At 37.9% G+C, this 23,205-nt stretch overlaps 1 protein-coding gene across 2 annotated transcripts in view; it reads left to right on the top strand.

The window, feature by feature from the left end:
• Positions 1-23,205, top strand: part of rftn2 (raftlin family member 2) — a 68,112-nt gene that overhangs the window by 44,502 nt on the left and 405 nt on the right. For both annotated transcript variants that reach the window (XM_060828017.1, XM_060828018.1), the window contains exons 7-9: positions 7,645-7,766; positions 11,041-11,144; positions 13,837-13,921. In XM_060828017.1, coding sequence (XP_060684000.1) covers positions 7,645-7,766; positions 11,041-11,144; positions 13,837-13,921 — 311 coding nt within the window. The remainder of the gene's footprint in view (positions 1-7,644; positions 7,767-11,040; positions 11,145-13,836; positions 13,922-23,205) is intronic.

Below are 23,205 nucleotides of genomic sequence, written 5' to 3'. Positions count from 1 at the left end.
CCAGAGGAAATGGTGGATGCTAGTACAATTGCAACATTTAAAAGGCATTTGGATGGGTAGATGAATAGGAAGAGTTTGGAAAGATATGGGCCAAGTGCTGGCAGGAGTGACTAGATTGGGTTGGGATATCTGGTCGGTATGGACAGGACGGACTGAAGGGTCTGTTTCCGTGCTGTACATCTCTATGACTCTATGACAGTATTCAATCATTCTCATTTTTCTCATCATATGGCAGATAATGCAAGATTACAATTGCCTTTCATGAGTAATTCAGAAATGCTTAAGTTAAACTACTTTAGCTTCAGAACTATGGCTGTTATAATCTAATGATGATTTCCATTTTTAGATATGAATCAAATGGCAATGGCATGATTCAATTATCTACTCTCCAAGACCATTAAATTAGTTTGTCTTTGTTTATTGGTCCAGATTAGGGGCCATGTGATCAGTGTGCGCCTGAACCAGAGGTCCAACTGTTAAAGGAAATGGGTCCTCTGCATTATTTTGTATGTTACTGCCCCTGGACATATTGATTGATTAGACAACGTTAATGTCAAGTGTTTGACCCTCAAACAACGATTCAATCCCAAGAAAGATGATTCAAATCATGGGACAGGAACACAATCATAACTTGTATCAGAGAAGTACTCCTGCTCCCCTTGGAGGTAGAGGATGTTTGATAAATAAATGGTAATCATCTCCATGGAGTTAGGGCATGCTAAAGAGCCACGATTGGTCCAAGGCCAATTTGTTGCATGTTTACTTTCTAGTGGAATCCTACAACAGAAATTTGGCCCAAATTTGCATATTTAAATAAAATTGGTCAACTGGATGAGAAGCAATGAGTGGACAGACTACCTCAGTCTTTAATTGGTTTGCTTTTGCTAATTTTGTAGCTGAGGATTAGGCACAACACTTAGTTTCCGGCAATATAGTTCTTTCGATAAATGATTTTAATTGCCAATCTGAGAATCAACTGGCATAATACTGCAGCAAAGCAAAGTTCTTTTCTTCTATAATTATTACATTTTGCCTAATGGTGTGTTTTCCCAGTGGATGTAAAGCTATTTTAAAATCTATTATTAACAAATATCCTCACCAGAAAATGATTTAACAAAGTATCAGTTTGCTCGATGGCCAGTATTTGAGTCAAATATTTTAGAACTTTGAAGTAAAGCCACAAGGAAGATTTAACATCTTAACTCAATAATTTGGACTGCTGCAAACAGGAACTTGTAGCCTGTTCATTTTAATTAGAAGTTGAACTTTGGATAAGCAATTAGAAATTCACTCCAAATATAAACCACATTATCCCCTAGGGCTATCTTGTGTTTAGACACTTAAGAATTAGTTAAGGCAGATATGCATATTGCCTGACTGAATTCAGTTTTGGGCTTTTTCCATATTTGCAAATCCAGGGGCTAATTCCTGTTTTACTCTCTATCTTGGAAACTGGATGAAACTTGATTAACCAAATGTTATGTAAGTTCTAACTGCTTTTTCCAGATTTTTTAAAGGGATCACTAGAGGCCACCAAAAGTTTCAGATTGTGCAGTCAAAAGAAGAGTTTTGGCCAGTACAGCAGCATGAGTAGCCAGACACTCCAATTAAATGCCAAATGGAGGGAGTGGTGGGGGACTCCCACAGGATCATCCCAGCACAATGGAGGACACTGGCTGAGTATAGAACTTGGTTTTCAGACAAAGACCAAAGGGGCCATTGGAGCCTCAGGTTCCTTGCCCATATGAAAGGGATGAAAAGTCACACCTCAAGACAACATCAATATTTAGGAGGTTTCCTTTTGATTTTAATAGTCCTACTAGCTTTGGGTCTCATTTTTAGTTTTGTGATTTCATACACATTTTCTCCAATTTGAAGCTCATTCACAGTTCTTTAACCCACTCAGTAACACCCACTTCCCCCATTGGAGTTCCAGCTGTCAACAGTTGCAGATCTTTTGAGATATTTTGATTGGTCCTGCTTCCACAGAATATCTATCCACTGTCCTTAATTGGACAGTAAATATGCAGGTAGCCAGTTAGCCAAGCTGAAACTGCTTTTTTTTCTTCAACTAGGTTCACTTTAGTGAGATCTCAGTGACAGTAACATGTGTAGCTTTTAACAGGGCACTCTCAGTGAGGTGAGTAGGAACATTAGGGAGGAGAGGAAAAAGATGCTCTTTTGCACAGTTCTCATCACCACCCTGTACAATTGCAACAAAACTTTCCTGTTTTTGAATTCCATCTCCCAAGTCATAAAAACTAAAATTCCATTTGCCTTCTTACTTGCTGCACCTTCATGGTAACTTTTTTATGTTTCATGCTCAAGAACACCCAGGTTCTTGAACACTGCACTTTTTTGAGTCTTTATTTAAATAATGGTCTGCCTTTTTCATTCATCCTACCAAAGTGCTTGATCTCTCACTTTCCTACATTAAACTCCATATGCCACATTTTTGCCCACTCATGCAATCTGTTTATATCGCCTTGCAGAGTCCTCTGCCATCATCACAACATGTGCTCTACCAATTTTTGTAGGTGAACAAATTACTGTCCCTTCCACTCCAAGTTATTAAAGTAGATTGTAAATAATTGAGGTGGTTAGATTGATCTTTGTGGCACTAAGGTCTTTCCAACCTGAAAAAGACTCATTAATCTTAATACAATGTAGGAGCAAATTACTATCAAAGCTGGAACCTGTACTGAAAACAACAAATTCTGGAGATCACAGTATTTATTGTTTTCATCAATCTTGACTGTCAACCAATCCCTCAGTCCATGTTAAGAGACTACTCACAATACCATGAGCTGCTATCTTGTGCAATAACCTTTTTATGTGACAACTTATCAAATGTTTCCTGGAAATCTGAATGCACTATATCTACAGGTTCCTCTTTATGACTGCTTATTATACCCTCAAACAATTCTAAAAAAGTTATCAAACATGATTTCCCTTTCACAGCACCACATTGACTCTGATTGTGTTATGGAATCCAAGGTTCAAATATTAATGTGGATAAGTGGGATCTGGTTCATGGGATACTGGTATCTATTCCGGAGAAAGTAGGATCTGTACCATAGGCACAGTGCATACCTGAACCACGTGGGGATTGGTGTTCTCATAAGCCATATAATTAGAGAAGTAGAGCAGAGGAAGTATGAAACAGAATAGGGTAAGGTTCAGATTTAGAATGGTATGGATATAAAATGGTGTGGAAATTAAAGAGCAAAGACACGACAAGAAAAAGATGTCAATGAAATATATGGCAACTATGTTTTGCAAAAATACAAGCGAAAATAAATTATTATTCTATTCTAAATGATTAACAGACAATGCAGGGAGGAATAGAGACCACATATCTAAACATAGACAGCAGATAAGACTACACTTTACAAAAATAACACAAGAAATAAACCAATGACTCTATCTGAATACTCATTGCTCTTGAATCAAAGCTGAACAAAAACACTAAAATCTGAACCATTTCTGTAGGATGACATGGGTAGGGAGCTAAGTATTAAAACTCCTGTACCTTTTGAAAAAGACAAGAAACTAGGAAAAGGAGGAGGAGTATCTCTTTTAATTAATGGTGTATATTGCACTGACAAAGCTGACCTAAATTTTAGAAACCAGGGTATACAATTTGTTTAAGGAGAGATGAGAAATGATGAGGGCAAGAAGTTACTGTGGGAATAGTGCTACATGATATTGGCAGGAAGAAATAATAGGAACTTGTCAAGAAGGTACAATAATAATCATAGGGGATTTTAATTTGTATATGGACGAGAACAATCAGATGGACAAAGATAAGTCTCAATGAGAAGTTAGTAGAATATTTTCAAGATAGTTTCTTAAAACAGGATATTCTGAAATTTACCAGAGATCAAGTCACACCAGATGTGGTATTGTGCAACTATGTAGGATTAATTAATGATTAAATAGTGAAAGTGGTTAGTAGTAGTAGATAGTGAAGGTAGTGGTAATCGAAATATGGTTAAATTTTGCATTCCATTTGAGGTGAGAATCTAAAATTTGAATTTAGGCTGTTGTCAGAAGCAACAAGTCTCTGTAGATTTTTATTAACCACAAAATGGCTTTTCAATTTAAAATAACACAATAAAATGGCTGCAAGTAATGATTTGACTCTGTGAACTTGAACTGATGCTTTGCTAATTTGGTTGTATTTAGAGATAAGAGAGAACAATGGATTTTTCATAATATGAATCATAAGACAGTGATTTGGTATTCAAACTAACCTTGAACTGCTTGCATGGGATGGTGCTCTATGTAAATTAAGAACCCTTTCCTGGGGAATATTATTGGATTACCCTGCTGTAAATCATGTCACCTTATTATATGTGATTGGTCTTTTCGTGTAATTAAGGCTGTACTATATCTTAAACAACATATAAATAATGTGTAATTTTCTAATGTAATTGCACAACTTCACCACGGAACACAGAAACTTTAACTTCTGTGTTGCTGGTCAAATCTGCGCCAGACTGCCTTAATTTATTAAACTGGTAACCTTGCTTTAAACAGATCGTACTCCTCGTGATTCTTTTGACCGATCTTGAACCAAGAGGCCTCTTTGGAGGGGTCTAGATCTTCAGAGGGAGAGTGGTCCAAAATGAGTATTCTGCTATTATATCAAATCAGTTATGAGGACATGAAAGCAAAGCTACCTAAAGCAAATAGGCAAATTAGGTTAAGGAATACATCAATTGAGAAGCAGTTATGGAGATTTATGGGGATATTCCAAGTATACAGAGTAGATACATTCCAACCAGGAAAACAAGTTTCAATTGGAGGACCCACCATAGCTGTTAAGAAGTTAAAAATAACATAAAAGAAAAGCTAAGGTGGGTGACAGGTCTGAAGAGTGGACTAAATGTAGAGAACAGCAAAGAGTGACTGAAAGATTAATTAAGAGCAAAAACATTTGAGTATGAGAGAAAGTTAGCTATAAATATAAAAATAGTTTCTATAGATCTTTTTAAAGAAAATAGTTAACCTATTGTCAAATAGTCCAAGGGAATGTGTCTGGGGAATTAACAATGGAAAATAAGAAAATGGCAGATGAATTAAACTAACACTTTACATCAGTCTTCTCCAGAAGATACAAATCATGTCTCAGGTATAGGTTTAAATAAAAACGAGGGAGGAAGTTGCAAACATTAGGGAAGTTACATTGAATAAGTTGATGGAGCTGCAGGTTAATAAGTCCCTGGTCCTGATGGATTTCATCCTAGGTTCTTAACTATTTCAGTAGTCACTTCTTTTGAGGCTTTATTTTTAGTGCCCCAAAATTCTCTAAATTTGGGGATGGTACCACTAGATTAGAAAATAGCAAATGTAACTTCTTTGTTCAAAAAGGGAGGAAGACAGAAAACTGGAAACCACAAACCAGTTAGCTTAATGTCTATCGTAGGGAAGATGTTTAAAGTTATTATTTAAGATGTTACTAAGGGGCAGTTACAAAAATTCGGGGTAATCAGACAAAGTCAATCTGTCTTTTGTTTGACCAATTTATTTTATCTTCATGAACAGGTGGATGTGCTAAGATTTCCACAGACATTTGATGCGGTGCCATATGAAACATTATTGTGGAAAATAACAGGTCATGATTTAGGGGTAACATTAATATACATAGATGATTAGCTAGATGACAGGAGATAACAAATAGAAGCAAACGGATCATTTTCTGTTTGATAAAATGTTTTGAGTGATGTGCCAAAAGAGTTTGTACTGGGGCATTTACTTTCTACAGTTATAGGTTGTAAACTACATAGATGAAGGAATTGAAGGTATGGTTCTTCAGTCTGCTGACCACACATGCAGGAAAATTGTGGCGATGGCTTAAGGAGGCTACAATGGTATGTAGATAGGTTAAATGAATGGGTAAAGATCTGGCGAATTGATTATAGTGTCGGAACACATGGAACTGTCCATATGGCAGGAAAAATAAGAAAAATGTTCTCACTATTTAGATAGTATGCTTCTACCTGAGATGCAAGAAAATCTGGATATCCTGGGGCATGAATTTCAAAATATTTATTTGCACATCACAAAGTAACCAGGAAATCTAATAGAATGTTATTGTTTACTATTTAAGGTGACTTGAATACAAAAGTAGAGTGATTATGTGTTAGTTGTATCTGGTAGTGGTGAGATTTATTCTGGAATACAGTGAACTGAATTGGTCGTTTTTTTTCAAGGAAAGCTATAAAGGCAATAGAAGCAATTCAAAGAAGGTTTGCTCGACGAAATCCAGAATTGTTGGGTTATTCATGAGGAAAGCTTGAGCAGGCTGTATTGCTATATATTGAAGTTTCAAAGCATAAGAGGTGACGGTGGAAACACTAGATCTCGAGAGGTTTGAAGGGGTGGATATATTCAAGATTTTCCTCCTGAAAGAATCTAGAACTGGGGGATCATTACTTAAAAATAAAGAAACCATTAAAGATCAAGATGAGGCAAGTATTTTTCAAAGTCATGAGTTTTTGGAACTTTCTCAAAACGTTAGAGAATTGGAGTCTTTGAATATTCTTAAGGTGGATCTACCTAGGAACAGGATTAGACCATTGAGCCTTCTCCACCGTTCATTTCAATTATGACTGATTATTACTTCAATTCTACATTGCTGTACTTCATCCATATCCATCGATGTCAATAGTCTTCAGCAATCTAATTTTATATTAAGCATGCTTAGTGATTGAGATTCCACAGCTCACTAGGGTAGAAAATTCCAAAAATTCATCACCTCTGAGTGAAAAACATCCTCTTGATCTCAGTGTTTATGCACCATTTGCTGTCCTGATTGCTTGCTGCACCTGAGAGCTAACCTTTAATGACTTGTAAACAAGGACACACCCTTACATCAGTAAAGAAGTATTGTGCCTTTTTTTTATTCCCACCAAAGTGAATAATTTCAAACTTATTCACATTATAGGGCATCTGCCACTTTCTAGCCCATTTACTTACTTTGTCCAAGAACTCTTAAAGACACATTGCATCTTCCTCATAACAGATGTTCCCATCCAATTTGGTGTTGCCACCAAGTTTGGAAATAATACAATTCTCCATTCTTCCTTTTCCCCATTTCCTCCTTTCTTAAATAATGGGGTTAAAGTTACTACTTCTCTGAATCCATTGAAATTCGAAAGATAATCACCAATGCATCCACTGCCTCTCAGGTCACCTGCTTTCCTGGGATGAAACTCATCTGGTTCAGGGAATTAATCATCCTTCAATTCAATTAAGGTATGGAATGCAGTACCTGGAAACGTACTGAGGCATTCAAAAAGGCATTGGGTAGTTTTATGGATAGTAATAGTGTGTAGAAGTGTAGGAAAAAGGCAGGAGAGGAGCAAGAGTAAAAGAACTGACACAGGCATAAATGGCCTTCTGTACTATAACAATTCTGTGACTCTTCACTATTTTTCATACTCTATCCACCCTTCTGCCCTGCTCTAAACTTTGCCCAACATTATGCTGTTTCTTTAAGTTTTACGCTATCTTTAACTTTTTTGTTAACCTTTCCTGGTTGGAATATCATCTCAGCTCTGGAATCATCCTAGCAACTCCTTTCTGCACTGTCTCCAATGCTTCTTATCCTGCTTATACATTAATTTTCAATTCTAGGAGACTATTTGTCTAAGTCTGTGGATGGAATGTTTATTTATGAAGAACATCATTTGGGGTCTTTTGAGTCAAGCAAGATACCAAATGATGCAATTGTTGTTGAACAATGGACTGTCATTGAGGTAAGGTGATCTCCTATTCTGTTCAGAATTTAACATTTCAAAATATTTTTCAAGGTATTTAGGATGCAGAAAGTTATATTTAGTGATTCCTTTGGAAGTGTATCTCATTTGGTAACAGCCCGGTGGCTCACTGGTTAGCACTGCTGCCTCACAGCACCAGGGTCCCAGGTTTAATTCCAGCCTTGGGCAACTGTCTGTGTGGAGTTTGCATGTTCTCCCCGTGTCTATGTGGGTTTCCTCTGGGTGCTGTGGTTTCCTTCCACAGTCCAAAGATGTGCAGGACAGGTGAATTAGCCATGCTAAATTGCCCACAGTGTTAGGTGCATTAGTCAGAGGGAAATGGCTCTGGATGGCTTACTCTTCGGAGGGTCGGTGTGGACTTGTTGGGCTGAAGGGCCTGTTTCCACACTGTAGGGAATCTAATCTAATCAATGTTATTCTTTATAAATTCAAAATTATCTGTTACCTAATGTACGTGATTATGAGTTCTGTTCTTACCCATTTGCCAAATAATTGTGTGGGAAGCAAAATGTAGGCTTCCATAAGTATGTTGAAGTAATGAATTAAGATGGCCAAGCTTAAGATTCCTAACAACATGTAGTGGGAACCTATTTGTAATGCTTTACTTTGCTTATCATGCCTAACCATTTGAATGCTATTTCACCTGATTAAGTAGTAGTTTAATTTTGCAATTAACTCTTCAAAGAACAAAGAAACATGCCTGAGATTTATGATTAGTTAAAGCTGGTGTGTGACAGACTATATAGTTTTTCTTGTAGATTTGGACTGAGTAGGAACTACTTATCTTCTATAGGGAGCTTTATTGGACTGTGGAAAGAAGACATTAAGGTATTGGGATAGTATGGTGGTTGTGAAGGAAGATGGGGCATAACCTATGAAGGGGAGACAATGGTGGCTATGCAGGGAGATCGGACTGTGGCTAACCAAGAAAAAGAGAGTTGATAATGGCCGTTCTACAACGGCTTGAAAAGGACAGGGATGGAAGCTGCAACGAAGGTCACTATATTCAGATAAGAAGTCAGCCTTAGTGTGGGGAATTCAAAGGTTTATAGGGTTTAGGTCAACCTTGAATTCCTAGGAGGTGAGAGAGTTGAGGCCATGTCAACGTTGGTGAATGGTGGTTTGATTATGATGCTTGGTAGATCAAAAATAAATCAGGGCCAGTTCCAGAGCAATTGAGCAATGGTGATGGTGGGTGGCTCAAGGGTCACCTAGAAGAGTGAGGGTCAAGAATGATAAAGGTAAAGTCAAAAGTGACTGAGGGAGGGTACATGATGATGTTTTCCAATTCCAGGGTCATAGTTGCAATAACAGGGAAGGGAGAACAGATAAAAGATGGAATTGCCTACAGTGGGGTGGGTAGAAACCATGGTGTGGCTGATGCAAAGTACAGAGCTCCTAAGCAAACTGGAGGAGAACCTGATCGAAGGCCTATCTGAACTGTGAAGTGACTATTTATTTGTTTGTCTTGAAGTGAGAGCAGTTATCAGGATCAATAGGTGGGAAAGGTGTAGCACAGGCCCTGGGATGGGAGGAGACAGTTAAGTGGAGGAAAAGAAGGCAGCAGCTCACAAAAGGAGGATTCAGGATTGACAACAAGATGGATGCTACTTGTTTGCAGTTAATGAAAGCCTTTCTTGATGCCATTTGAATTTTGTCTGGACCTTCAATCCTGTGAGGTATCAGCACCTACCATGCAATTGGCTGTACCCCAAAACTCTTGAGTAGCTCTTTGACTGAACACTACATAATTGGGCATGGCCAGTCATTTTGCCTCCAAGCAGCAGATCTGCACATTTCTGTGACCTACAACCAGTTTTCACGCATTGGCCTACTCATAGTGTCTACAATATCTGTCATTAATTAAAACTAAGTACCCACCTACAGCAAGTGAATTTTAACTTGTGTGATTGTTGCACTGCATCTGACAACCATTTACTGAAAGGTAACTTAGACTGTGTAAGTTGTAATCAATCACTAAATTTATATACATATTGATCGGGCAAGGTTGAATTCCCTATCTTAAACTTAAGTACCTCAGTTAAAGTGTAAAGAGCAGCAAGAGAATAATCATGACAATTAGTGTTTTGTGATAATATTCACAGAACAGCTTTCATTGGAGAAAAGATTGAGAAGAGACAAGATCCTGATCTTAAAATATTGAGGGCCTTGACAGGGTGCAGAGGAGGTTTACCAGAATGATTGGAGGTTTTAGCTACAAAGTTAGGTTGAGAGCGCTGGTGTTGTTCCTTTTGGAGCAGAGGAGACTGGAGGGAGATATGACAGAGGTACATAAACATATGGCATGTTTAATTAGCAACATCGGACCAATGGTTGAAGGATGAGAGGAAACAGATTTAAGGTTGTGGGTGAGAGGAGGAAGAAGACTTTTACGGAGTGGCAATGACCTGGAACCTCGAGGGTGGTTTCAAAATGAATAATTTCAAAAGGAAGGTGTATGGGCATTTGAAAAAAATGAACAGGAAAGATTCAGAGAATATAGCAAAGGAATGAGACTGACTGAATTACTCCATAGTGAGCTAGCATAGACCCAGTGAGCCAGATGGCCCACTCGTGTGCCATAAATGACTCTATGACATGATCATTTAAGAGAATGTGTTATTCAGCTTGCGTGTTGAGGATTGAACTAGAGACATGGCGACACATCTGAAGAGCATGCTTTAACTGGACGGTGGTTAGAGTTGGGACTTGGTGAGCTCCATTGCAAATGATTGAATTGAAATGATGCACTTATGTTGTAACAGATAAACTAGATTTTATATTTCTCATAGTCATTATTTAGCAAATTTTGACCTACATGAGAACAACAGATTTGGAAGAGGGATGTTAGTTAGTCTTTTCATGAAATGGAACAACTGGGATAGCCACTTATGGATGCACATTAATGGGTATGTGTAAATTCAGAAAAGTCAGTAATCAGAGGACAGATTTTAAGATAATTAGCAAAACCAACCAGGAAGGAGATCGGAAGATTTTTATTTCAACAATGCAGCAAGTTACCATATTCCTTTACTGCCTTAAAGGAAGATGGGAGGAGATTCAATATTAATTTTCAGAAGCAAACAGAAGCTATATCATTTGAAAAGATAACTTTACAATGTGGACGGAGCAGGGAAATTGGACTTAAAGAATTAGCATAGGTTTGATGGGCCCTTGGCTACTTTGTCTGTGCTTTAAGATTCTACATGATTTCAGCTTTTCTTTGAATTACTTTGATTTATTGTTTCTACAGGGTTATGAAGTAAAGACAGACTATGGTCCTTTGCTGCATACACTGGCAGAGTTTGGGTGGCTGGTTACTTGCGTGCTAGCCACACCTATTATTCGCCATGACAGGTAATATGGATTGATGAGCAATGTGCCCTCTAAGCTATGTGACCACGCAGATACTAGGAAGTTCCATGCACATCATTCAGCATGGATTCCATTTCCAGAAATTGCCACCAGACGTGGATCTTGGAAGTCTGTGCTGTGGCAAAAAGAATTACAGGATACATTTACTTTCAGGTTTTCTTTTCAGGGACTGCAGGGGTTCAAGTGATCAATAGTTCAGTGGGAGTACATTGTCAGAGCGTTCACATTCACCACATGCCTCATCCACCATTAATTGCGGCTTTTGCTTTTATCAGTAACTTCGGAACTTATTCAGTAGTTTTGAAGTGAGTAGGGCCTTATCCTGTCACGTGCATTATTATCAAAGAGAGTGAAATCTTTGAATGTCTTCAAATCTGGAGTCAAACAAGGTTGCATTCTGGCAATGACATTTTTCGATATATATTCTGCTCCTGTCATATGCATTCTGGCCATCTACAGATGGGTCTACTTACATACCAGAACTGATGGAAAGCAGGTCTAAGCAAAATATTTTTAAAAAAGGAGCAGGACAAGGCTTTACCTGTGACCCAAGATAAGGTGTGCCAGATAAGAGAGTTGCTGTATGCTAATGATACACCATGAGAGGCATAGATAGGATGAATAGTCAGGCTTTTTACCAGAGTGGATAGTTCAACTACAAGAGAACATAGGTCCAAGGTGAAGAGGGGGCAAGTTTAAGGGAGAAGTTCAAGGAAAGTTTTTCACACAGAGGCTAGTAGGTGTCTGGAACACAGTGCCAGTGGAGGTGGTGAAAGTAGGCACGTTAACAATGTTTAAAGCATAACTTGATGGAGATATGATTGGGAGATGAACAGAGGGATAGAAACTGTGTATGAGCAATAAGTAGCAAATCTAAATAAGGATAAGGAAGCATTATAGGCTTAGTGGGCCGAAGGGTCTGTTCCTGTGCTGTATAGTATTGTATTGTATTTGAATATTGAGGAAGACCTTCAGCAGCTAATGGACAGATGATTTCCATTTGTTTGACTGTCAGTATTAAAGAGACAAAATTTATAATCCAGGATGTTGCCATATCTATCAGCATTGACAGTGTGATGCTGGAGGTTGTTGATAGTTTCAAATATACACTTTCAAATATACCAAAAATCTGTTCTTTCATGCTGAAACTTACAAGCACATTGAAAAAGCTTCAACTGCTCTGTCCAAGCTGTGTAAGGGATTGGAATAGCAGCAACCTAATTGAGAACACCAAGTGTATCGCATGTGCTGTCAATGTAGTTCTTTACAGTGATGAGATCTGGACAACATATGCGAGGCAGCAGGCAAATCTGAACATTTTGCACCATTGTTGTCCCAGACATATCCTGGGGCTCTCTTAACAGAATGAGGTCATCAGCTCAAAGTGTTGGAGCAAGCAGAGAAGGAAAGCTCAGCTGTTCATGAAGTGGACCCATTAAAAACAAACTTACAGACATCTTTTTATCCTTCTGTTTTTCTTTGCAGTAAATGAGGCAGAGACTGCCATGCCAGAGTGGGTCATCTTGACCACTATAGTGCAAACCATTGCCGTACAGGTCAGAAGGCTGCTATTATGTTCTGAAACCACCCATTCCCGCATCCATTTCACTACCATATTTCTGAGCACTTGAAAATCTAGCTGACAAATGTTAAATTGAAATCGAGCTACCAAATACAATCAAAGAACATTTTTACATATAATTAAAAGGTTTCCCTGCACTCCTAGATGGGAAGTTCATATACCAGAAAACCTGTTGCTGTAACCTACAGTCCATCATGTCAAGAAAAGTCACTTACACTTCCTTTAGGATTTGATTCACAAGCCTTGTCAATGTGATGTGGGGCAGTTAATAAAAAAAGGTAAATCTGCAGATGCTGGAAACCAGAAACAAAAACAGAACTGAAGAAGGGTCACTGGAGCCTAAATGTTAACTGTGACTTCTCTCCAAAGATGTTGCCACACCTGTGATTTTCCTGCAATTTCTGTTTTTGTTGTTGGGTCAGTTAATATTGAGCCTATGGTTTTCTTGAAAAGGAAGATTAAGGATTGTGTGCCGCTGATGTAAATGTGCCTGGTTTACTACTCCCAAGAACTGTATGAATACCAACTTTACTATTATTGCATTGTTCCAAAAAGACAGAGTAATTTTACCCTTTTTAACTTCAGTCTTCTTAATTATTTGAATTAATATTGAATAATAATATTTCAAAATAGCAATTCTCTCAGATTAGCTGAATCTGTGCAACTAGAGAGGGTACATACTCTGGGATGTACTTTGAATGGACGAATCATCTTGCAGGAGATACCAAGCGATCAGCTTGAGAGAGGCCTGAGATATGTTCCTGACAGAGGTAGCAGCAATTCTGCAAAATCATAAGATAGTGTATCATTTTTCTTTTCAACAACTGTTCCCAGATAACTGCTAAAGCACTGGTTCAGAAAATCTTTAGTGAACTAAAATGAAAATTAGCTGTTGGACTGAATGTAAACTATCACAGGATCTTTCTTTTAGATCTGATGGGGTAAAATCAAACTGCTATATTTTTGATCCATTAACTCAAAACAACAAAATGGTTATTTGAAAATATTTTAGTCCAGTATGCCTATTGGTAGATTAATTGCTATTGTTTACAATAATTCAGATCTTAATTCAATTTCATGTCTGTATTACAGTGAAGGGAATTTAGCAACAAAACAAGTGATATTCTTGCAGAGACCTGCCATAACCTACAATGATCTGCATCTAGAAACATTAGAGGTAGGTTAAATTAATGTTGCCTTCAGGATTGCAGTGTTTTACATGTAGGATGTTACTTTCTTGTGATTATCATTTGCATAATACTCAAAAATATTTGTTCATGACACACATATCCTGTACTTTGTCCATGGCAACAACACAAATACATTTCCATGTCCATTCTGCACTGCTGCAATCTCAAGTGAACAATCTGGGTTTGTATGTGCTATTTAAATAATGAAGTATACTAAGAACTAGGGATGAGGTGCAGAGGTTGAGTGGTATTATGTAATGTTGTCACCAGCACGTCACAAGGGCTCCAAGTGCTAAGTTATGAAACGCAATTACAGAAACTAGGATCTTTTGTCATAGAATAAAGAAAGTGAAGATGCAATTTAACTGAGATTTTTAAACTTGAAAGGAATTATTAAGGCAATAAGAAATACTTGTTTTTTGCTGGTCAGGGAGCCTTAACAAAGCTGATAGAATTACAGAATTCCTACATTGTGGAAGACAGGCCATTTGACTATTGAGTCCACACCTCCCCTCCAAACAGCATTACACGCAGACCCACCCTCACTGCCCTATTCCTGTAACCCTGCATTTCCCGTGGCTAATTCGCCTAACCTACACGTCTCTATACACTACAAACAATTTAGAATGGCTAATCCACCTTTGGACTGCAGGAGGAAACCCACACAGACATAGAGAGAATGTGCAAACTCCCGACAGTCACCAGAGGGTGGAATTGAACCCGGGTCCCTGGCACTGTGAGGCAGCTGTGCTGGCCACTGTGCCACCCTTAGTTAAGACCTTAAAAGTAGAATCAGGCCATTAAAGAGAAGTTAGACTATATTTCTTCACACAAAAGGTGGTAGAGGTATATATCATGCCAGAGAGCCTGAGTGGCTTACTCTTGTTACTATCTTCTTGTTTTCTGGTTTCAGGCTACAATCCAGGCTTACACTTGAATTCAGGATTATCCACTTACTAGAGTGATATTAATTAATACTCAATTTATATCACAAAAACAGATTATTCTTGTCATTTCTTTTGTGGAATTTTGGTGTGCATAGATTCACAATTTTTTTATGTTACAGCAGTGACTGCACTTTAATGGTATTTAATTGGCAGTGAATGCTTTTAGTCTGAGGTCATGCACTGTGCTATTATTAACTCAGTCTTCCTGCGGTGCAGTGGTAATGTTCCCACCTCTGGGCCAGAAGCTTGGGTTTATGTTCTATCTGCTGCAGAGGTATGTTGTAACAGATCAGAATAGGTTGATAAAAATATCTATCAATTCAAGGTTTTTTCTTTAAGTAGTATGAGGAATTTTGTTTTGATGTGAGACTATATTATGTAGTATTATAGTCTATTCCCTTTTTTCAATTCTAGTAATAGAAATTGGAAGTTTATTTTTGGTAAATTACAAAACACTTCTAAACTTTTCAATTGCTAAAAGAATCAAGGAGTTTATTGTTGGAAAATATCTTCTATGATTCTACATGCAGTGCTCATTGTAATAGTACAAAGATTTATACCTCTTAGAGACCATATTCAACATTTTACCGATTTGCTTATTTTCTTGTTAGCTCTGATTAGTTGAAGAAGACAATTATAAAGGGTGCGACAAATTTCCTGTTCAAATGTGCCTCCATAATCTTTTGGAACCATTAAATCTCCCATTTAATACCAAACACTATTTTGAAAACAGACATCTATAACATAGAGCATTGAATATCAGATGGGTTTGAACTTCCAACCCTGTAAATAGTGCCACCAAAAATCAGTATGAGATAATTGGGGAACAAAGCAGTTTTCATGAAAAGTACTAACTCAACTGGGACCAGCAGTAAATCATTGAAACAAGCAGAGAAAATGGCAGGACAGCAGATGTCAGTAGAAGCCCATCATCAAATATAGACAGTGCAGATAGAAAAACTATTGTGCTTTCCCCACTGAAAATGTTTTTGTTGCTCATTTTGTGGTAGATAATTATAGCAAGAAAACCAATACGGTATGTAGCAATTACATTCGGAGTGTTTGGAACCCCTGAAACAATGGTGAAATTTCCAGAACTTGACAGATATAAAGAGTGAAGAAAACCCTCCGGTTCAATAACTGCATCTCTAACTCATAGAATCATGAACTACAGAATTCCTGTGCAAGAATCATGGGATTCACAGCCCATCTTGGAAGCTACTTCAATTCTAGTTAGTTTTGCTTTTTTCTATATCCTTTCTCTCTTGGTTGTTTGTTACATCCATAACGGTTATCATTTCACATACTACAGTTATTCACTAGTGTTCTCCTGTCTTATTAAGCAGCTGTACCATACTTTTATGCCACTACTTTTATTGTTCCGAATACCCATCATTCAGCATCCTGCACTTCACCAACTTTCATTACATACAACAAAATGAAATGGTTGCAAAAAGAGGCCATTTGGCCCCTCAAACCTGCTCTGTAATTCAGTGAGATCAAGGCTGATCTTATTGTGTTTTGAGTTTCATATTCCCAACTTCCCCCAATAACCTTTGATAACCCTGCGTAACAAGAATCTATCTAACTGTGGCGTAAAAGTGTCTCCACTGGCTTCAAAGGCAGAGTGTTCCAAAATCTTACAATCCTTAGAAAAAAGATTCTTCTCATTTTGATCCTAAAAGGGCAACCTAATTTTAAAACAGTGTTCCCTAGCTGTGGACTGACTCTCAAGAGGAAATATTCTTTCCACATCTACCTTGTCAAGAATTTTTGGATGATACAAGCTGCAATGAAATCACCCTTCACTCATCTAAACTTCAGTGGAAAGAAGCCTCGACTGTTCAACCTATTCTTATTCGATAACCCACTCATTTCAGATATACATCTTGTAAACTTTCTCCGATATACATCTTGTAAACTTTCTCCAAACCTCCTTCAATGTATTTACATCTCTCCTTAAATAAGGAAATCAAAACTACACACTGTATTAAAGATGGGATCTCACCAAAGCCGTGTATGAATGAAGGCTAATATCCTTACTTTTATGATCAATTCCTCTTGAAATATCAATTTGTTATGTAATAGGATATCCATCCCAATAACCTTCTCAATTAGTTCCTTTACGAATATTAATATTTTGTGTTATAAACGCTGGAGCAGCTAGATACCTCTGCATCTTAGGATTCTGCCAGTTGTTCTCTCTTTGAGCAATACTTAACTTTTTTATTCTTCCTGCCAAAGTGAACAATTTCACATTTTCACAATTTTTTACCCTGCCTATTTTTTTACCCGTACATATACTCCATCCATATCTGTTTGCAAATGTTCACAGTGTGCTCTCTTACCTATGTTTGTGTCATCTGCATATTTAGGTACCATGTTTTTGCTGCCTTCATCTGAGAGTTATAAATTCTAAAATACTTGAGCTGCAATACCAATGCCAGCAGGACTCCACTCATCACATTCTGTGAATTAGAAAGGGCCTATTTTCCCCACTTTTGGCCTAAACAATGAGCTTATATTTTCTGCAACAACATTTTATTGGCGCCATATCAAAGGCCTTTGGGAAATCCATGTACAATATGTCTGCAGGCTCCCCTTTACCCACAGTACATATTACTCTTTCAAAGAAGAACATGATTTCCCTTCCACAACACTACGCTGACTGGTCCCAAGTGACTTGAGTTTTTCTAGGTGTCAGCTATGACCTCTTTATTCATCGATGCTAACACCTTCCCCACAACAAATGTCAAGCTAACTGATAGTTTCTATTTTCTGCCTCCTGCCCTTCTTGATTAAAGAAGTTATTTTGCTACTTTCCAATCTAATGGCCCTTTCCCTGAATCTATGGACTTTTAGAAATTTAGAATGCATCTACTGCCTCATTAACCACCTCCTTTAAGACAATGGAATGAAATCCATCCAGACCTGAGACCTTGTCAACCCACAGCTCTATCAATTGCTGAATAATTTAATCTTAGTGAGCTATCTTCATGATTGTAATTTCACTAAGCTCCTCTCTTCCTTCCACCTGATTTACAGCTGTGAGTAAAGGCATTTTGTATTCTCTGTAATGAAGAAAGAAGTTAAAATATTTATTTATTTCATCTTATTATCTTACTATTTTCTTGCTATCTACTATTAATTCCCCATTCTCAGTCATTAGAGGACCAAGACTTTTTTTTTCACTCATAGAAACTCTTGTTATCTATTTTTATATTTCTGGCCAGCTTTATCTCATTCTCTAATCCCTTTCTCCTGATTAACCTTTTAGTCATTTTCTGCTGTTCTTTATACTCATCTGACCTGTCACTTACCTTAACACTGTTAGATGCTTTTTCTTTAAATTTGATGCTTTCCCTAACTTCTTTAGTACTTTGGATAGTGGATCCTCTCTTTAGAATTTTCTTTATTGCAAGAATATACCTATTCTGAGTATTCTGAAATATCCCCTTAACCAGCTGGCACCGTGTCTCTAGTCATCTATGCCCCAGCCAAGTATGCCCCACTTCAGCTATCTCAACTTTCTTGCCCACATCATTGCCCTAATTCAGGTTCAAAATACTAAGTCTTAGACCTGTTATTCTCCCTTTCAAGTTGGATGTAAAATACAATCATGTTGTGATCACTATTACCTAAGGGTGTTTTGGCCATTGATCGTACCAGAAGGAAGTCTGATCACTCTTTAAAATGGTAACAATTACCGCAAGTTATTAGTAAATTGGTGTTTTGTGCTGAAAAGTTGCAAAAGTTAAGTCAGGCAGCAAAGTATCCGAAAGTATCCCAGTTCTTTCTCTACCTTCTTTACAATACTTTTCAAAGTTTCATTGAACCACTTTACCAACCCATCAGTCTGAGGATAATTCATCTTGGTTTATGGAGTATTAATCTTCAGCAATGCACAAGTATCCCATTAGTTGAAAGTAAACAGAATCACTAATTAGTCATAATCTCTCAACATTTCTCCTTTGAAAACCCTGTACCAAATCAAGGATTTGAAACACACATTTGCTTTACCCCTATCTTGCCTGTACTCACTGAATACACTGGACAAAATTCTAATTTTAAAGGGCAGCCCAATCGCTTTTTTCAGTCATCCTTTAATATTGTCCCATTAACTAATTCTACTGTAGTTATTCAGTTATAAAAAGCAGGATATTGATTTAAATCTGTCATAATCATGTGAAAATCCTCTAGGTACCTTTCCCCCTTAAAAAATTCTTCCTCTGGCTCTAACCATCCTTTAATAATGGAAGGTGTTTTAATTTGATTTACTGAAAAGTAAGAATCTTTTCTCAAGTTCCTTAAGCTTTATACCACCTCTGGTCTCCTTTAGATTTTTGTACTTACCAAATATCTGAAATATGTGAGATCAACAGACAAATTTTTAAAAGAAGTAATCATTAGCATTCATGTCTGGTATGTACCAGTCTGAACCAGATAGCTTAAAATTCCAGCATACCCCTTACTGGAATCACTGTTTAAGGGAGACCTGATCTTGATCAAATGGGCCAATGGGCCATGGAGTGGCAGATGGAGTTTAACTTAGATAATTGTGAGGTGCTGAATGTTAGAAGGGCAAATCAGGGCAAGACTAATACACTTAACACAGTGTTGCTGAACAAAGAGATCTGAGTGCTGGTTCATTGTTCCTTGAAAGTAGAGTCACAGATAGATAGGATAGTGAAGAAGGTGTTGGATAGGCTTTCCTTTATTGGTCAGGGCATCAAGCATCGGAGTTGGGAGGTCATGCTGCAGCTGTACAAGACATTGGTTAGGCCACTCTTGGAATATTGCGTGCAATTTTCGTCTCCCTCCTATCAGAAGGATTTTGTGAAACTTGAAACGGTTCAGAAAAGATTTACAAGGATGTTGCCAGGATTGGAGGGTTTGAGCTATAGGGAGAGGCTGAATAGGCTGGGGCTGTTTTCCCTGGAGCGTCGGAGACTGAGGGGTCATTTTATAGAGGTTTATAAAATCATGAGAAACATGGATGTGGGAAAATAGACAAGGTCTTTTCCATGGAGTGGGGGAGTCCAGAACTAAAGGGCATAGGTTTAGGGTGAGACGGGAAAGATATAAAAGGGACCTAAGGGGCAACATTTTCACACAAAGAGTGGTGAGTGTATGGAATAAGCTGCCAGAGGAAGAGGAAGCTGGTACAATTACAACATTCAAAAGGCAACTGGATGGGGAAATAAATAGGAAGAATTTAGAGGGATATGGGCCAAGTGCTGGCGAATGAGACGAGATTGGGGTTAGGACATCTGATTGGCATGGATGAGTTGCACTGAGGGTTATTTTCCTTGCCGTGCATCTCTATGACTCTGTGAAGCTACATCTTCAGGTGTGACATTCTTGTCGTGCTTTGGTAATGGGGTAATACCACATTTCCTCTGTACATGCTGTAGTCTTCCTGCACATATTGTGTTCCAGTTTTGGACTTAAGCCCAACATTCCCAGTTATTTTCTATCAGGATCAGGCAACAAAGTGACCTACTTTTTATCTGTATTAACACTTTTTAAAGAAGTTATTTTCTGCATAGATCTCATTTATTCTATGCCAGTCACACAATTGTCCTCCAGTGTTGAGTTCTGGTACCTCAGACAACTGCCCACAGGTTTCCAATTGTTAGGACATCAGGTTGCAATATTGCATAGCTTATGATGAGAGATAACATTTTCATAGTTTATGAGATGTAACATTTGAACAGAATAATCAAAAAGGATACAATAATCTTTCTCAGCTTTTTGGTACAATTCAGTGCCACATGTCGCCTTTAGAATTTTACCAAAATCACCACACTTCTCAAGGCAGGGAGGTCCTCTAGATTACTCAATTATGAGCCAGTTCCTTCTCTGCTAAAACTCCTGAAGATCCAGCTGCTCCCCAGTCTGTCCTAACTCCTGATGTTTCGGGTACAACTTGGATGAATCATTTCAAGATATTTTTAAACAAACTGTTTTATTCATTCATTTGCAGGATGAGCACATTGGTCAACATCTATTGCCCATTCCTGAGGGCAGTTAACAGTCAACCACATTGCTGTTGGTCTGGAGTCATGTCCACTCATGCAGTTTCCTTCCCTAAAGGGCATTAGTTAGCCAGATGGGTTTTTCCAACAATTGACAATGGTTTTATGGTCATTAGACTCTTAATTCCAATTTTTTTTTTAAATTGAATTCAAAGCTCAAGATGGGCAGGACTGGTAGCTTAATGTTCCAGGATACAAATGCTACAGGCGGAACAGAAAGGGAGGCAAGAGAAGAGGGGGAGTGGCATTTTGATAAGGGATAGCATTACAGCTGAGCTGAGGGAGGATATTCCCAGAAATACATCCAGGGAAGTTATTTGGGTTGAACTGAGCAATTAAAAAGTATGATCACCTTATTGGGATTGTATTATGACCCCATAATAGTCACCTTATTGGGATTGTATTATAAACCCCCTAATAGTCAGAGGGAAATTAAGAAACAGACTTGTAAGGAGATCTTAGTTCTCTATAAGAATAATGGGGTGGTTATGGTAGGGGATTTTAATTTTCCAAACATAGACTGGGACTGCCATTGTGTTAAGGGTTTAGTTGGAAACAAATTTGTTAAGTGTGTACAAGAAAATGTTCTGATTCAGTATGTGGATGCACCTACTAGAGAAGGTGCAAAACTTGACCTTTTCTTGGGAAATAAGGCAGGGCAGGTGACTGAGGTGTCAGTGGGGGAGCACTTTGGGGCCAGTGACCATAATTCTATTAGTTTTAAAATAGTGATGGAAAGTGATCGATCATATCTAAGAGTTGAGAGTCATAGAGATGTACAGCATGGAAACAGACCCTTCGGTCCAACCTGTCCATGCTGATCAGATATCCCAACCCAATCTAGTCCCATCTGCCAGCACCCGGCCCATATCCCTCCAAACACTTCCCATTCATATACCCAACCAGATGCCTTTTAAATGTTGCATTCCTACTAGTCTCCACCACTTCCTCTGGCAGTTCATTCCATACATGTACCACCCTCAGAGGTAAGGACACTGTTACTGTACCACAAGATCTCGAATGAATCAATCACTCTCATTTCTATTTCAGTAAGATGCTTAACTCTGCATTCCTAATGCATGTTTGCATACTTTGGGATTCCTGTATTGCAGTGGTAGTGTCCCAACCTCTGAGCCAGGAGGCATGGATTAAAGTCCCACCTGCTCCAAACATGTAGATAACATTTCTGAACATGCTAATTAAAAAGTATCTTGAGAGATATTTTCAATCACCTCCAGAACAGATGGAATTTAAATTCAGGTCTTCTGGCCCACAGGTAGGGACACTACCACTGCACCACAAGATTCCTTAAAAATAGATATAGCTGGCTCGGTGTTTGTCACCTGGTTATTTGTCTCAGGTTGCATCCTAAACCAGGTTTTTCAGATAACGAGTGAGTACTCTTTCTCATCTCAGTACAGATTCAAAATTGCTATGTTTTCACTGTGGAATCTGCCACACTGAAGGTTTGAATTTCCTTCATCTGTGTTATTACTCAGTTGTATTAATTGATTGCAAGTCAAAATTTGTCGATTCAAAGGCAATCCATCGCCACATTGTCATCAGAATTTAGGATTATGAAGCTAAGCAGTTAACAGCAGGTCTGTCACCTTAGACCCTAGGGCTGAGTCATTATGTATACATGTAAAGCTTAATTTTTTAAATAAATAAGGTATTTTTACTCAATGTCGCTGTCTTTAAGTGCACAGATGCGCAAAGCAGTAGCAGGAATTACTTTCCAGCGTAGACAATCTTTCACTCTTAGTGTTATTTTCCTGCATTGTATCTTTGCCAGGTGGAAGTCATTCCTGATTGCTCTTAATTGCCTTTAAGTATTTCTTAAAGCAAAATGCCAAATATTTGCCATTTTGACATTTATGTAATTCTTAAAGGCATAAAGAACTTTCAAAGACCCGCTGTTCATTTACTGATCTTCTCTCATTTTGTAAATCTATTCTAATCCCCATTACTTGTAGACTATTGCATTCATCCTTACAATTCCATATTAAAAGCTAAGATGGACTCCACACATATATGTATATAACTAGCAAATAGTTCAAGCTAAATATTGGCAGAAGTTTGAGAACCAATCATCTGTTCTGAATGGGATACTGTATGGGAAGAAATACAGTTAACAGTGGACGAGAAGAGAAAATGTTTAAAATGGTTAGATTGAAAATTTATCTGTAAAGGTTTGAAATTTACCCAAACTTTCCATGAGAATACAGTCTCCTATGATTTCAAACGTACAATAGAACGTTTTCCATTTTTATTTGTATCAATCAC

The sequence above is a fragment of the Hemiscyllium ocellatum genome, chromosome 7 (assembly GCF_020745735.1).
Source record: "Hemiscyllium ocellatum isolate sHemOce1 chromosome 7, sHemOce1.pat.X.cur, whole genome shotgun sequence".
Classification (NCBI taxonomy): domain Eukaryota; kingdom Metazoa; phylum Chordata; class Chondrichthyes; order Orectolobiformes; family Hemiscylliidae; genus Hemiscyllium; species Hemiscyllium ocellatum.
Note: the sequence above shows the minus strand (reverse complement) of the source record. Positions and strands in the feature narration are given on the sequence as shown.